General features: G+C 39.3%; 1 protein-coding gene and 1 pseudogene across 1 annotated transcript in view; both read right to left on the minus strand.

The window, feature by feature from the left end:
• Positions 1–6,317: 6,317 nt before the first annotated feature.
• LOC106938475 (psychosine receptor-like) lies at positions 6,318–7,518 on the minus strand (annotated as a pseudogene).
• Positions 7,519–9,069: 1,551 nt separating this feature from the next.
• Positions 9,070–13,714, minus strand: part of LOC106938476 (mas-related G-protein coupled receptor member H-like) — a 13,208-nt gene continuing 8,563 nt past the window's right edge. Inside the window, exon 4 of the mRNA XM_015020536.1 lies at positions 9,070–9,312. Coding sequence (XP_014876022.1) covers positions 9,070–9,312 — 243 coding nt within the window. The remainder of the gene's footprint in view (positions 9,313–13,714) is intronic.

The following is a 13,714-nucleotide window of genomic DNA, read 5'->3' on the forward strand; positions in this document are numbered from 1 at the left end:
CATGGGAAAATGGTATATTATAATAAAAGCATTTATATTGCTATTTTCACCCTGTGGTTTGTACTATAAAGTATCTATTTTTTACTTAGCTTAACCAATTCTGATTATTTTTTTCTTCAAAATTGCTGGATTTTCGCATTTTCCCATTCAAATGCTCAGAAGCGAAGCCGGTGAGGCAGCAGGAAGCTGAGCCTCACCTGGACTGATCAACCTCTCACTAACTGCACTGGCTGCCATTCTATGAGAGCAGCTCCTCCTGTCTGTACGCCGGTAATAAAATGGCTAAAAAACATTTAATATATGGACTGATTTTCCATAATTTCGCTTATGTATATAATGTACATTGTTTGTATCGTTTTTTGTGTGCGGAGGAGCGATCAGAAACGGCAGAGAACAGACTCCAGGGGAGGCAGGCAGTTCTCTTGCCTCATGGCAGGGGGCGCTCATGATCCCAGATATTGTGCCTCCGCAACTGCAGAGTAAGACGCAGTGAGCTAGCCATGGAGCTAGCCACACAGTAAATAAGTACAGCGATATATTTGTTTTCTCATCTCTTCCGACATCAACATGAAAGCAGGAGATAATAACTAAAGGAAGATCAACACCGGAGCTGAAAGTTTTGCTTCGAGACAGTTTGATGATCCTCAAACGGAGTAGAAAAGACATGCCGAGGATAGACTTGGCTTTGGATTCTTGAATTCTTGAATGTTTTTTGGTGTTAAATCCTAAAACATGAAGTTGCATTGTTGTCAGTTGCTATGGCAACGAGTCTGCATGTATCATGGAGAATACCTCTTTCCCTTTGCTGTGAATCATAGCACGAAATTAATATCTACAGTTCTAAGTTTCACTGAGTTAACGCGGCTATGGATGACATGTACATGATTAGTCTTTTTGCCCCCCAACGTTCTATGCTTGTGCGAAATTTCCGTACGTCCAATAACATGCATAGTGTATAAGTCGTAAGTCAGTGCCTCACCAGCAATGAACCTCACCGCACGTCACTGACACATACATACGTACCACAATACTTATTCTGAGTTTTTAATAATGCTGCTTTCTAAAATGATCCCCTGTTCTGAAAAAGGAAACCCTGAGTAACTCAGAGCGGAGTTGGTCTACTCAGAGCTTGTCAACCAGACTTTCTGAAACGAGGCCTTGTTCTTCTCATATAACAGGAAATCTGTCCTGTGAGGTTAAATAAATAGACCAATACCACAAAACCTATTTTATAACTAAAACCTGTATGAAGAAACAATTGCATCATTACCAATAGAAACCCACTAGATAAATGTTCAGAAAACAAACTGACCTTTAGATGGGTGCAGAGTAAGTCATATAGTCTGATGAACCGCAGGAACCAGTGAAACTGTGTGAGGTGACGAAGTGAACACACATCAGTTTTATTTGTCAAGCAACACACAACAAACCACACAAATGCAAAGGCGTATGTGGGTTTTTTCTCTCTTGCTCTCGATGAAGGCGGACGCTTTTTCCTTCTGCTCCCTCCCTGCCCATACCTGCCCTGCTTGCTCTGTTTTTGTCCTGTCTTTTTCTATATTTTTGGAGCCTTTCTTTGCACATCATTCAAATCTACAAATTATGGATCTGGTCAACCGGTCTCAATGCAATGGATCAAATTTTCTCAACGAGAAGTCTGGGCACAGGAGAGCCCTCTTGTCCTGCGGGGACACACCCAGCAGGATTCACCCTGGATTTATTCATGATAACAGGATTTCTGCTGTTTGGAGCTTGTGCATTCCTGGATTATCAACAAATTTGTGACGGACTTGGCCGAACTAGCAAACACTCAGACTGTTGGTGTGGACAGAGACGCAAGTTGGGTGTGAGTCTTGCTGAGACTCACAGCCCAGCTGAGGGCTCTAAAACTCACTAACGGGATGGAATCAATCTTGGAGAAGTTGCTAGTTTTGGCTCAGTGGAACGACCAAACTAATTTGGATGATTGGGAACTGAGATGTATCAGAGAGACTTTAGTGAAGATTGATATTTATAATCTTACCGACCTAAGATATTCTGTTTCTGAACTGGCTTTCCCCATGTGGCCTTGGAAGGGCTGCATATTTCTAATGTCCTTGAAGATATGTAAACATAACACTCTTTCCCACCTCACCCCCCCCTGTTACCCATGCAGCTGTGGAGCTGAGCGCTCCTAAGGACATTCCTCAATAACAACATCTAATTGAACTTCTGCCGGGAGGCTGAGCAACGTGGTTTCATGGCCCTGTGATGTCACCGCCTTCACTCATGTCTTTGTTTTTCCCTTTGTTTTGTCTGAATGTTGCCATGTGCCCTAATGTGTTCTTTCCTTTTCCTGTTTTATTTTGTTAGAAATGGAGCAGGGGCGCCGCCAGGAATCGTGGGCCCCCTGACAAAAAAATGAGCTTGGGCCCCCCGCGCAGCTGCTGTTACAATTTTTTGAGTCTATTTGGCCCATAAAATGCGTCACAATTTTAAAGGCTTGCATCTGCGTTGCTTTCTTTGGTTCAATACTGATAATTAGCACAATATTTACTGAATTTAACATCCAACAGTCCACATCCAGTATGCAAATAGGTTGCTTAAATTATTTCTATTAGTTTTAGATTACTGAAATGTCTCCCCATGAGCAACAGTCATAGGCAACGTGCAGCTACACATAAAACAATCCAGACTTCTCAGAAATGCTATGTAGTTGCATTTTATTCAAGCTGCAGTACATAACTTTAACAAAAAAATCTTTTCGTCATATCTGTTAAAGCTGTCACCATGTCGTAGCAGTTGAGACAGATAATCTGTGAAAACAATCAATCTCCTCCATCTCCTTCCTGAATTACTATTACTGGTTAAAGTAATGCACTGTGAGGGCCTCTAGAGTTGTCATCACTTCCCCCCCCCATACCGCGCCTCTGCTCTGGAGTACTCGCTTTTAACCGGAATTAGAACAAACTTTGAATCCAGAAAAAATCTTCCAGAACAGGAACATTTAGTTTTTATTATTACTTAGAAGCTGTTGAGTACTTATAGTTATCCTACATCCCAGAAGTCCAGAGGATATTTACTAAGACTTATTTAGCAACCCGGAACAGGGATTAGAACTTGGAACCCAGAAAAACTACCTTAGCAACTACTTTTAGACTCCTGTTCTCCCAAAACAGAAAAAGAATTAGACCAGAGGATACTCACTTATACACATCTACCAACCCTGAGTAGGAGCATCTAGTTTATTTACTTTGGATCAACATATTAGCTTTTTCTTCTTTTGCTCTTTCTTTTGGTTTGTTATTTTGATTGTATTTCCTTTTAAACCCTGTAAAGCACTTTGTATCGCCTTGTTGCTGAAAATGTGCTATATAAATAAAATTACCTTTACCTTTACAAGATGCATGATGTCACCATCTAGTGGCTGGACATGAAAACTGTTGAAGCTCACAGGACACTTAAAAAAATATTGTCATGATGACAGAAGGAAAACTTTCTTCCCCAATCTGTAGTTTGGTCTCTACTAGAGCACAGAAACTACAGAACCCACTTCAAGGATTATGATGTGGAACTGGAGGTGTGTCCAGTAAAGCCAAAGCTCAAAGCAGAAAAGATTAGTTTTTAGCTTCGGCCAGCATAGAGGTGGAAGGAAAGATGAAACCCTGCCCTTTATGACTTTCAATGACTTTGATTTTCCCTCAGACATATCTGCCTATCAGAAGTCAGATCCAAATTAAAATCATGCTTTGATGAGGTCACAGAAGTTGAGGGGAAGGAGCAGGGTAAAATAAATGCCTTGGAAGATGTTACTTGTGGTGAAGAACGGTGTCTTCTATCAGGTTAAAGGTAAATCAGAAGCCATTGTTTACCACAACAGCTGAGGGGATAAAAGTGATGGAAATCAGTCATTCAGTTCTTTGCGCTGGGCTCCTTGGATTTCAGAAATCCCTCTATGGAAAAGCAAGTCAGTTTTGTGGCTAGGCATGTACACACAGGTGCAACAGTTCTGTTCTTCATTTTATATGTCAGTTGGCTGCAAACAGAGGTGATTCTAGACTCCATCTACATCCGTTACCTGTCATAGAAACACCATTTGAAAGGACAGGAGCATGTCCATCATCTCCAGCATGTTTTCCAGCTCATCAGATCAACTGGTCTCACCATTAACCCTCAGAAATGTAAATTGCAGGTAGAGCTTCTGGGCTCTGTGGCTGGACATGTCAGACCTCAGGTGGGGAAAGTGGAAACTATCCATGCATACACAGCGTGGCAGAAAAGTTGAGACTTTTTTTCAAAGTTGAACAAAATTTAAAAAGTTTCATATATAATATTCAAACATCAGCTAATCAGATTTTTTCTATTGTTGTGTAGTTATGTCTGAACATAACTACACAAGTTATTATAAAGCTGAAAAGTAAGACAACTTTATGTGACTGGAAATGTGTCATTTTACAGCCACTGGGTTATAGCGATGTGTTGAAGCATGACGTTTAATGCTACAATATGCAGAATGTCACCATCTAGTGGCCGGACACGAAAACACGATATTTGAACTTAGAATATTATTTCACATCTGTAAGATATGAAAAAGATTTACTCAGTTCTGATTTCAAAAACTTGTTAAAAATAATGAATCTGCTATAAAATATAAATATCTTAAAGGCTGTATAAGGAGCTTCAATATTTATGATCTTCTTCCATTATAAATATAAATTATTTTTTTTTAACATCAGTATATTTTTATTTAATTTCCTTACTGATCATTAGTGTTACTTTCCCTCAGACCCATATGTGTGTAAAATCTAAGAGTCCATTTACTGATTGAAAAAGGATTGAATGAAACAAACACAGCTGGCAGATTTAAGAGCGTAATAAATATTGTTTTGTTGCACATTATGGTGTTTTATGCTGTCAGCGAAATGAGGCCCTGCACACTGACAACTGCTCTGTGTGTAAAATAACATAATACTCATTATCAGAGAATATTGTTAAATAAATTTAATTCTGAATTAAAAGTTGTTCTTTCAGATCAAGAGACAAGAAGATGAAAAAACAAACCTTTACAATGTCGTCAAACAAATTTCTTACCGTCACAAACTCCTACAAAACCCTCAACATTCATAACTGACAAATATTTCCATTCCAAGAAAGTTAAATTTTTCAACTCATCATTCTGTGTCCGAAAAAAATAGTTCACCTTGTTCACACTGTGGATGATTAAAAATAAAAGTATATTAACATTAATCTTCACATAACACAACATGGAACGGTTTGCAGAATTAAAAACCTGCAACTTCAAGCCATCCACCTCCTGGGAGGATTTGGAGGCTTTATGGTTACTTTTTTATGTAAAGAAATCTCTAGTCCTTTCTAACCCTTTAAAGACGAGGTCTAAATGGCCATCCCGGCGCGCAGTCTCTCTTCTCTGTGCGTCAGCGCTCGCTATGAAGCCAGCTAGCAAAACTACTACTAACCCTGCACACACCACGAACTCTAACTAACACACTTATCGTCTAAAAAACCCATCGAAACACTCTTAGTAAAATCCACAGCATCACTGTGCCCTAGTCTCTTGCCGTATCCAACCCCCCCCCCTCGTCTCTTCCCACGTATCTCCGTTCTACCTAGCAACAGACTGTCAACACATTTTTATTGGTTGTTTCGAAATGTGGTACATTTAGACCCCACAAAATAAGGCAGAAATGATCGATCTTATTTCTGGCTTTATTTTGAAGTAAATAACCACAAAACCAATATAAAAACACCACTTTTATAAAGTTTGAAGTCCGTGCTGTCCAACAGAGTCGAAATGAAAACTCGGTATGCGTCCATGTTATTACGAAGCCTTATTAATGAGTCACATGCTTGTACGCCGCACGGCGGGCAGCGACTACATAGGTTAATATTTATGTTATATATAATAAACATTTCAATTAAATCCCTGCTAAATTAAATATCTGCTTTGTTACTATTGGAAAAACTGTATGTGGTTCAGAATCAATTACTTAGCAGAAAAGCTACTTTGGTTTAATTCACAGCTGAAGAAATAAAGTTCTAAAGTTTTTCACATTAAACACTTTGACACTTTCTAAATGTTGTACCTGGTTAAATTCAACATGTGAGAAAAACAAAGATAATTTAGAAAATGTCTCAGATACTGAGACTGGGACAACTCTGAGAATCAAGCAGCAAGTTGTCATTTATTTTTGAGTTAGAGTTTGTAATTGAATATAAAAGATAATGAAGAATTCAAAATATATAATCTGAAAGCAATCTATTTCACAAAAAATCCATAGGAATACTTTAAGAAGGTCATATGTGAAGATATTTGTGCATCAATGAAAAGCTGACATGTTGATATCATCAGTGCTGCTGATCTCCTGATTCTTAGATGTTACACAGCAACACAATGAGGCCCCAAGCTGGTTAAATTCAGTTTTCCTCAGAAAAATATACAAAGCTGAGTCTGCAAGAGGACTGAGAAAAAGACCAATTTCTCCCACAGTAAAGAAGGCAACATTTTCCCAGGGTGTTACCAACAGAAAATACATAATAAAGGGCAGGAAAAGCAGAACATATATGAGCAAAACCACAACAAGAATTGAAACAATTCAACGTTTTTCCTCAGCAGAGACACTGCGAGCTTCAGACAGAGCTTTAATGGTCCCAACCAGGCAGAAGATGAACAAGAGAAGAGGGAGGAGGAGACAAGCAGCCTGGATGATTTTTCTCATCTGATATTTCAAAGAGAGATAAATGCTAAGAGTGAAACTAAGAGAAAAGATCCAGACTGCGACACAGACCAACACAGATGTCTGGATGTTTCGTCTAAATCTGTACCACAGCGGCTTGGCAACAACCAGATACCTGAAATAAAAGGTACCTGCTGTCAGACATTACTGATGTAATAATGTCAAAAAGAAACAATAATATGTAGGTGGATATTTACCTTTCCAGGGAGACACACATCATGAAACCAATACTGGCTGCCAAGCCAAAACTGAGAGCAAAACTAGCGAAAACACTGTTATTTTGTGTTTTCATTGTAATTCTGCTGCAGTACTGGATGACATCAGAAAGTAGAAGGTTGAAGATGTAAACTGGAGCACCATGATCATTTTTCATCTACAGGGAGAACAAGATGAAAGAAAGGTAAATAAAGACAAAGCATTTCTTCCCAACTTTAACTATTAGATGATTTTTCATCGACAAGTATAAAAAAAGGTTTTGATTTCTTTTTTAACAACTAGGCTTATACCGAAGGCAAGAGAAAACCAATAATTATAATCATTCAAGTATTTATACCATGTCAAAAATACAGCTAAAGCTAAGTTAACAAGTACTCACCATTATTAAAACAGCCCATAAGGCCGCCAGAGTCAAAGGAAATCCAATGGCAACAGTGATCCAATTTACCACCAATGAAAATTCATTCATGTAACGGTTATCGGTTCTGTTAGCTGCATCACTATGGTTGAAGATGTTCTGATTTAGGTTTTCGTCCCCTGAGGTTCTGCTGATGTGGGAATCTTCCATTTTTCAATGTCCAACTTGAATGAACAAAATAATTAATCATGGAAACTTCATTTTTTTTCTTAGCTTTGCTCATAAAATTATGAATAAATTCCTTCTTAAGGGAAAATCCTAGAAAAGGTTGTTTTTTAGGTAATATAAAATGTTGATGTGTTATTATTACGAAAAATAAAACATGTCAAAAATGTAAAACACTATGGACTGTAATTAAATAATAATAATCTGTGTTTAAAGTATGTGCTCAGTTTCTGCCGTAGAATATCGGCATGGAGCATAAATGTTATTTCTAATTTGTTTTAGTTGTTTCATCAAATTAAACACATAAAATATACTTTCCAGCAACATCATAAATCAAATGTGCTTTTTTCAGTTCTGTACATTCAAACACAAAATATATTTACCTTTCAAAGTTTAAAGGTCCTAAAATGGTTCCTGTTTTTAGTCAGTTATCCTTGTCATCTCAACAGTCTGCAGCCTGAGCGTTCTCTATAAATACGCACCATCTGGTGTCTGAACAATGACATCTGATTTAAAAGAAATGGCCGCAGAGATGATGTGATAGGTCCTTTTTCTTTACCAGCAGGAAGGAAGTGTCTTCTAAAATGGTCTGAGAACGTTTCAGTTTTATAAACTCTAATTCTCATCAACTTACTTGTTTCAATTCAGTTAATAATTCAATTCAGCGCTAATTAACGAGAAATTAGCGCTGAAAGGTTTACACACACGCTCCAGCTCCGGGTCGGGTTGGGATCAGGAACCGGTCTGACACCTAAAAAAAAAGGCTTTGACTCTGGGTCCCTGTCTAAACCAGATCTTCCTAAAATGAAATGAGCATTCTGGTCCAAATGCCGTATTTGTGGGGACGTTTTCTTTCCACCGGAAAAGGGAAAAAAAAAAAAACATCCGATGTCGGGCCATGTCGGTTAATGGGTCCGGACCAAATGCTCACCCACACTTTGCCCAGAGCAGATCATTTTTGCTCAGGTCCAAAAATAATAGCACGAATAGCTTTTTATTTATCTGTTTTTTGATCCAAAAGCAGCCAGCCCATCAGAAGCCATAAGTGTCGATGGCCACTGATGGTTTTCAGGTCGCTGTTGAAATTCATTTTTGTCTGCTAAATAACAAGCACATTAAAGTTTAATCATGGTGTTTTTCATTTTGTTTTTAATGGAAAAATATTGTCAGCAGTCTGGCTGGTTATCGGTCCCATGCAGAAATCTCTTTCCCGCACAATCTGTGGAACAGCAAACATAATCTGCGCTGCCTTTTGGCCTCAGACCCAGAGCATAGCGGTGCTGCGCCGTAACGTCATGATCTGCTGGAATTATTAGTTTGTCCTGCTGCTCTAAGTTGGCATTGCTGGAGGATATTTGACATCTATTTTATTATTATACATTTTCCATCCATTTTCGACATTATCGTGCGTATTTTGCTCTTGCAATATAGGTGAGCACGTGTGCGGTTCTGGCAGGTCGCCGGCTTATGAGCTTTTTTGTGGTTTGGCTAACTGAAGAGCTGACGAGTCACCAGGTTGGACAACTGTTTAACCCGCTAATGACGCGCGTCAAAAATCTTTGGACGCTTCAAGTTCGACGCGTGTACAAAACTTTGCGTCTGGTTTAAGTCCATGTCTATGTGGAGCGTCGGACGCGCTCGATGCTTCAAAGGCTCAAAACGCTCCAAACGGTTCAAATCGCGCCTCGCTAGATGCTCGAAACGAGCCACAACGGTTCTGGACGCGCCTCCAAATAGACTTTGGATGTAAACCAGACGCGCATGAATCTCAAAACGATTCTGATGTGAACGCACCATAAGACAGCGGGTTAAACAGTTAAATCTAGTTGAAACGCTTGCCAAAAGACTAGAAATTAACCAAACATTGTTGCTTCACCTCCTCTGGATGTCCTCCAATCACACGGGTAGGCTTTGCTTTCATGTTATTTAGCATAATTTAAAAATAATAATAGGTCCGCTGTTTTAGTGGGCCATGCACATTACGCACGTGTGGCCTGTATTTGTGTGGTTTAGGTTTGTGCTAGTTTTTCGCAAGACGCACATGATGCGCTTTGGATATGTGGTTGTGCTCTTGTGGGTCAGGTGCAGCGATAGTGTTGTGCTGCCCACCGATAACATCCTGCAGCCCCTGAGTGAGGAGTTACTTAAGTGTGTATCTGAGCTATGTTTTTATCACGAATATTTGCGCCACATGCCTGAAAAGTTACTGCTCAACAAAGAAACTGGACGTATTTGTACAACCTGCACATATTTATTGTTTTGGACCGAGCTTGACACATTGATCTTTAGTCACTAAGCATATGATGTAAAGATGACAAAATACAATATGCTGTTTTAATACCATCAATCTCTGTATTCAGCTGTTCATGAGGTCGGCTGCAGGCATTTGTCCAACTTTAACCTTTTTCCAGACTCCAGTTTTCAAATGGAATAAACTCTATTCCGTCCTCTAATGCTGTGTAAAGCTGCCCTGCGCATTTTCCGAACTGACGACTTTTAACCATTTTTTCTGATTATTTTCCAACAAATCTTTATGACCGCACATTTAATAGCCAGCAATCAGTAGCCAGATTGCAGCGTATGGTAGACCCGACAACTTTGTCCTTCAGGTGAGGGCAGATCACTTCAGGACAAATTGCGACAAACCCAGAGTTGATTGACAGGTGCCATCGTGTGCCTAGTATTCAAAATGACGAAACACCTCATGCTCACCTCACCTCATTGTTCAATCTTTCCATGGGAAAATAAAACTACTCATCTTATCATAAAAAGTCATTATGATGCTGAAAAATAGGACTTGATGTGTCATTTTACATCCACTGAGTTAACACGTGATGTGATGAAACATGAGGTATTATAACTGACATATAACAGCATTACAGTGTGGAAGGTTCATATTTAAAGTTCACAGCTGTAAGGAATGAAAAGGAATGTCTCACTTCCGACTTAAAGTAACTGCTGAAATAAAGAATCTGATACAGGATAATAATTACATTTTTAAAAGCATCCACTACTAGTTGAACATGTTGGCCTAAATATGTTGCAGACAGAGGAAGTGAAGGTAGAAATGTTTCACAAAATGACACCTCCAAGTTTTTCATAATCTGACAGCAGAGTCTGTCAGATATCATCAATCTGTCTGCTGTCTCAGCTTACTGTCTGTACAGCTTTACTGCACTGGATCCAGCTTATTTTTACAGCAGTGACACGTCTTCTGATTATATATGTTTCATGTTAAGTTTATAGTTATGACTAAATGTGATGGAGACCAGGGGTTCATCACTATTAAAGGACAAACCAAATGTTTGTAGTTTCAGTTGTTTATTTCAGTTGCACTGTGACATTTAGTTGATCGTTATTTCAGGAAGGGGGACTGGCCATCCTTCCTGTACAGGGAGAAGGTTGATTTGTTCTGAGATTTTCTGTTGGTTTAATTTGAGTTCAACAATTGTTGAGCATTTACCTTTCCTGGTGTCTCCTCAGCAGAGGGGAGCAGCAAAAAGAGACAAACGCTCCAGGTGCTGCTGAAAAGCTGCTGGAGCATTAGGAGGGTAATGCTCTGATTAAGTTAAGTTACATTAAGTTACATTTAGTCTTTGATTGACCTGAGATTAGTTCAGTTGTAATGATTTACATGAGGGTGTATATCTATTCATACAATTTATCGTTTTTTGTCAGGTTTGTGTAAATGTTTATTTCCTTTTTTATAAGTGGGTCAAAGTGACAAGTGGTGTCAGAAGTTTGGCTGCATCTATGAGTGGAGCTGAAGCTGCTGGTGATGCTAGCTCTGCTGAGAAACTGGATCAGCTGGCAGGCCTAGTCAAATCACCGATGCAAATTGAGAAGGAATCAGCACGGCAAGAACTGAGAAGAAGGAACTTACATAATCAGCTTCGATGGTGACAACATGTAGAGGATCCTCACACTCATGATGATGAGGAGGACAATCATGATGAAGCACAAAGCCAGATGACCTACCAGCCACCAGCCCCACAGAGAGAGACACAGCTGCTTCCACTGACCTCTGATGAGGATGTTGATCACTTCTTAACAACTTTTGAAAGGATGGCTCAGGTCTGCTATTGGCCTAAAGACCAGTGGACGGTCCAACTGGTTCCACTACCTACTGGGAAAGCAGCACATAGTGCTTATATGCTGATGGACATGGCAGATTGTCACATTGATGACAAGCTTCAAAATGCCACTATTACCACATAGGAGATAACTGCTGACACCTATTGGAGGAGGTTTCGATTGATGGATGTTTATCAAGGTAAGACACCAAAAAAACTTCATGTTCAACCCAAAAACATGTTTTATAAGTGGCTCAAACCAGAGAAGGTTACAGTGAAGGACATTTCAGAACTGATGATCATAGAGCAATTTATAAGAACAACCTGATGGGAAACTGAGTGAGGTCGGTGGGGCGGGGCCACCAGTGATTCCCACCCCACTGCAAAGCTCCATCCTCAAGAGGGCACAGCATCCTCCACCAGGCCCATCAAACAAAACAAGAAGGAACATGCTGCACAGCTGATTGGTGGTAGATGTGCTGTGACATGCCAAATAAATGGGGTCAAGTTGCAGATGCTATTGGACAGTGGGGCACAAGTGAGCATAGTGGAGAAGTCATGGGTGCAGAAAGCTCTACCAAATGTAATCACACCCTCTCAAAGTCACAGCAGCTAAAGGAGCAGAGGCGCCATTTGATGGGTGGATGAAGTCCTGCTAGAGATCAAAAGCATCAAATATGGTTCAGTTGCCCTCTATGTTCTGTTTGTGAGTCAAGAGAGTGTCAGCAGCTCTTTGCTAGGCTTTAACGTGACACAAGAAATCATAATGGAAAACACTGACCAGACAAACAACATCAACCTGGTGGACTTACTGCCAGAGGCTTTGAGAGTCCAAAAGAGCAGTGTTGAAACTCTAGTCTCTGTGGTTTGCACTATGCCATCTCAGAAGGAATCAGAGTTCAACAGTGAGAGTTGGAAAGAAGGGTCTTAATGTTCAAAGTGGCCACATCTGTAAGTGAAATGTCGCATCAGAACTTTTCCAGGAAGAGGATTAATGTTGTTTGAACCAGACATACAGAGCATCATGTCAGACGGGTTGGAGTTATTTCCTGCTCTGGTTGATGGAGTTTCAAAAATGGTGATAATTCCAGTCCAGAATTCAACCAATCACAATATTTTCTGGCTTAAATGTTAAAATAAATTTTATTTGTTTTGATTAAAAATGGTAAAATATATTAAAATATTTAAAAGCATTACATATTTATTTTTATTTTGTTAGTTAAATACAAAAGGTCTCAGAAAAGGGGACAAGATATTGGATTTAAAGCTCTAACTATAAAATTAATATGGTTTTGAGTTAGTTTAGGTGTTGTTAAAGGAAAATAAATACCTATAGAGATTGTTTTGTAAGGAATATTGAGTACAAAATATTTTTGTGCTTTTGATGAAATACAAATAGATTTACTCAGTTGCCTGATTCTCTGTTATATATTGTTTTTCTGTAATTCTCCAAGAAAAATTATCAATATTTGAAGTAAGTGGGGAGTTTCTACCTGGAACTGTTGGCAAGAAAAAAACTTGTGTTGAGGAAATCTTATGCAAAAATGATGTGTCCTATGTGAAAAGTATTCATCCCCCCTGACTCAATACTTTGTGGAGCCAAATGTTGCTGCTGTTCCAGCTGCTAGTCTGTAGGGTTTGTCTCTACTAGCTTTGCACATCAGTGACTGAAAGTTTTGCCAATTCTTCTTTGTAAAACAGCTCAAGCTCAGTCAGATTAGATGGAGAGCGTTTGTGAACAGTAGTTTTCTGATATTGCCACAGAGTCTCGATTGGGTTTAAGTCTGGACTTTGACTGGGCCATGAATATGTTTTGCTTTAAACCATTCCATTGTAGACTTGGCTTTATGTTTAGGGTGGTTGTTCTGCTGAGAGGTGAAGCTCACCCCAGTCAAAATGTGGATCCAGAGTGAGAATATTCTTGGCAGATGAAAGCAGGACTTTCTTCGATCCGATCATCAGGTCCTCTGCAGAGAAAAGAGTCTCCAGACTCTTTTGGCAGATGAGGCCATTACAATTTTAAGCTGGCAAATCAAAACAAAAACATAATCTTACTATATCTCCCTAAAGTTGATTACTAAACGATTTTGCAGAAATATCAAAATAAA

This window comes from Poecilia latipinna, unplaced genomic scaffold (assembly GCF_001443285.1).
Source record: "Poecilia latipinna isolate Pla-1442-1.1 unplaced genomic scaffold, P_latipinna-1.0 Scaffold2602, whole genome shotgun sequence".
Lineage (NCBI taxonomy): Eukaryota > Metazoa > Chordata > Actinopteri > Cyprinodontiformes > Poeciliidae > Poecilia > Poecilia latipinna.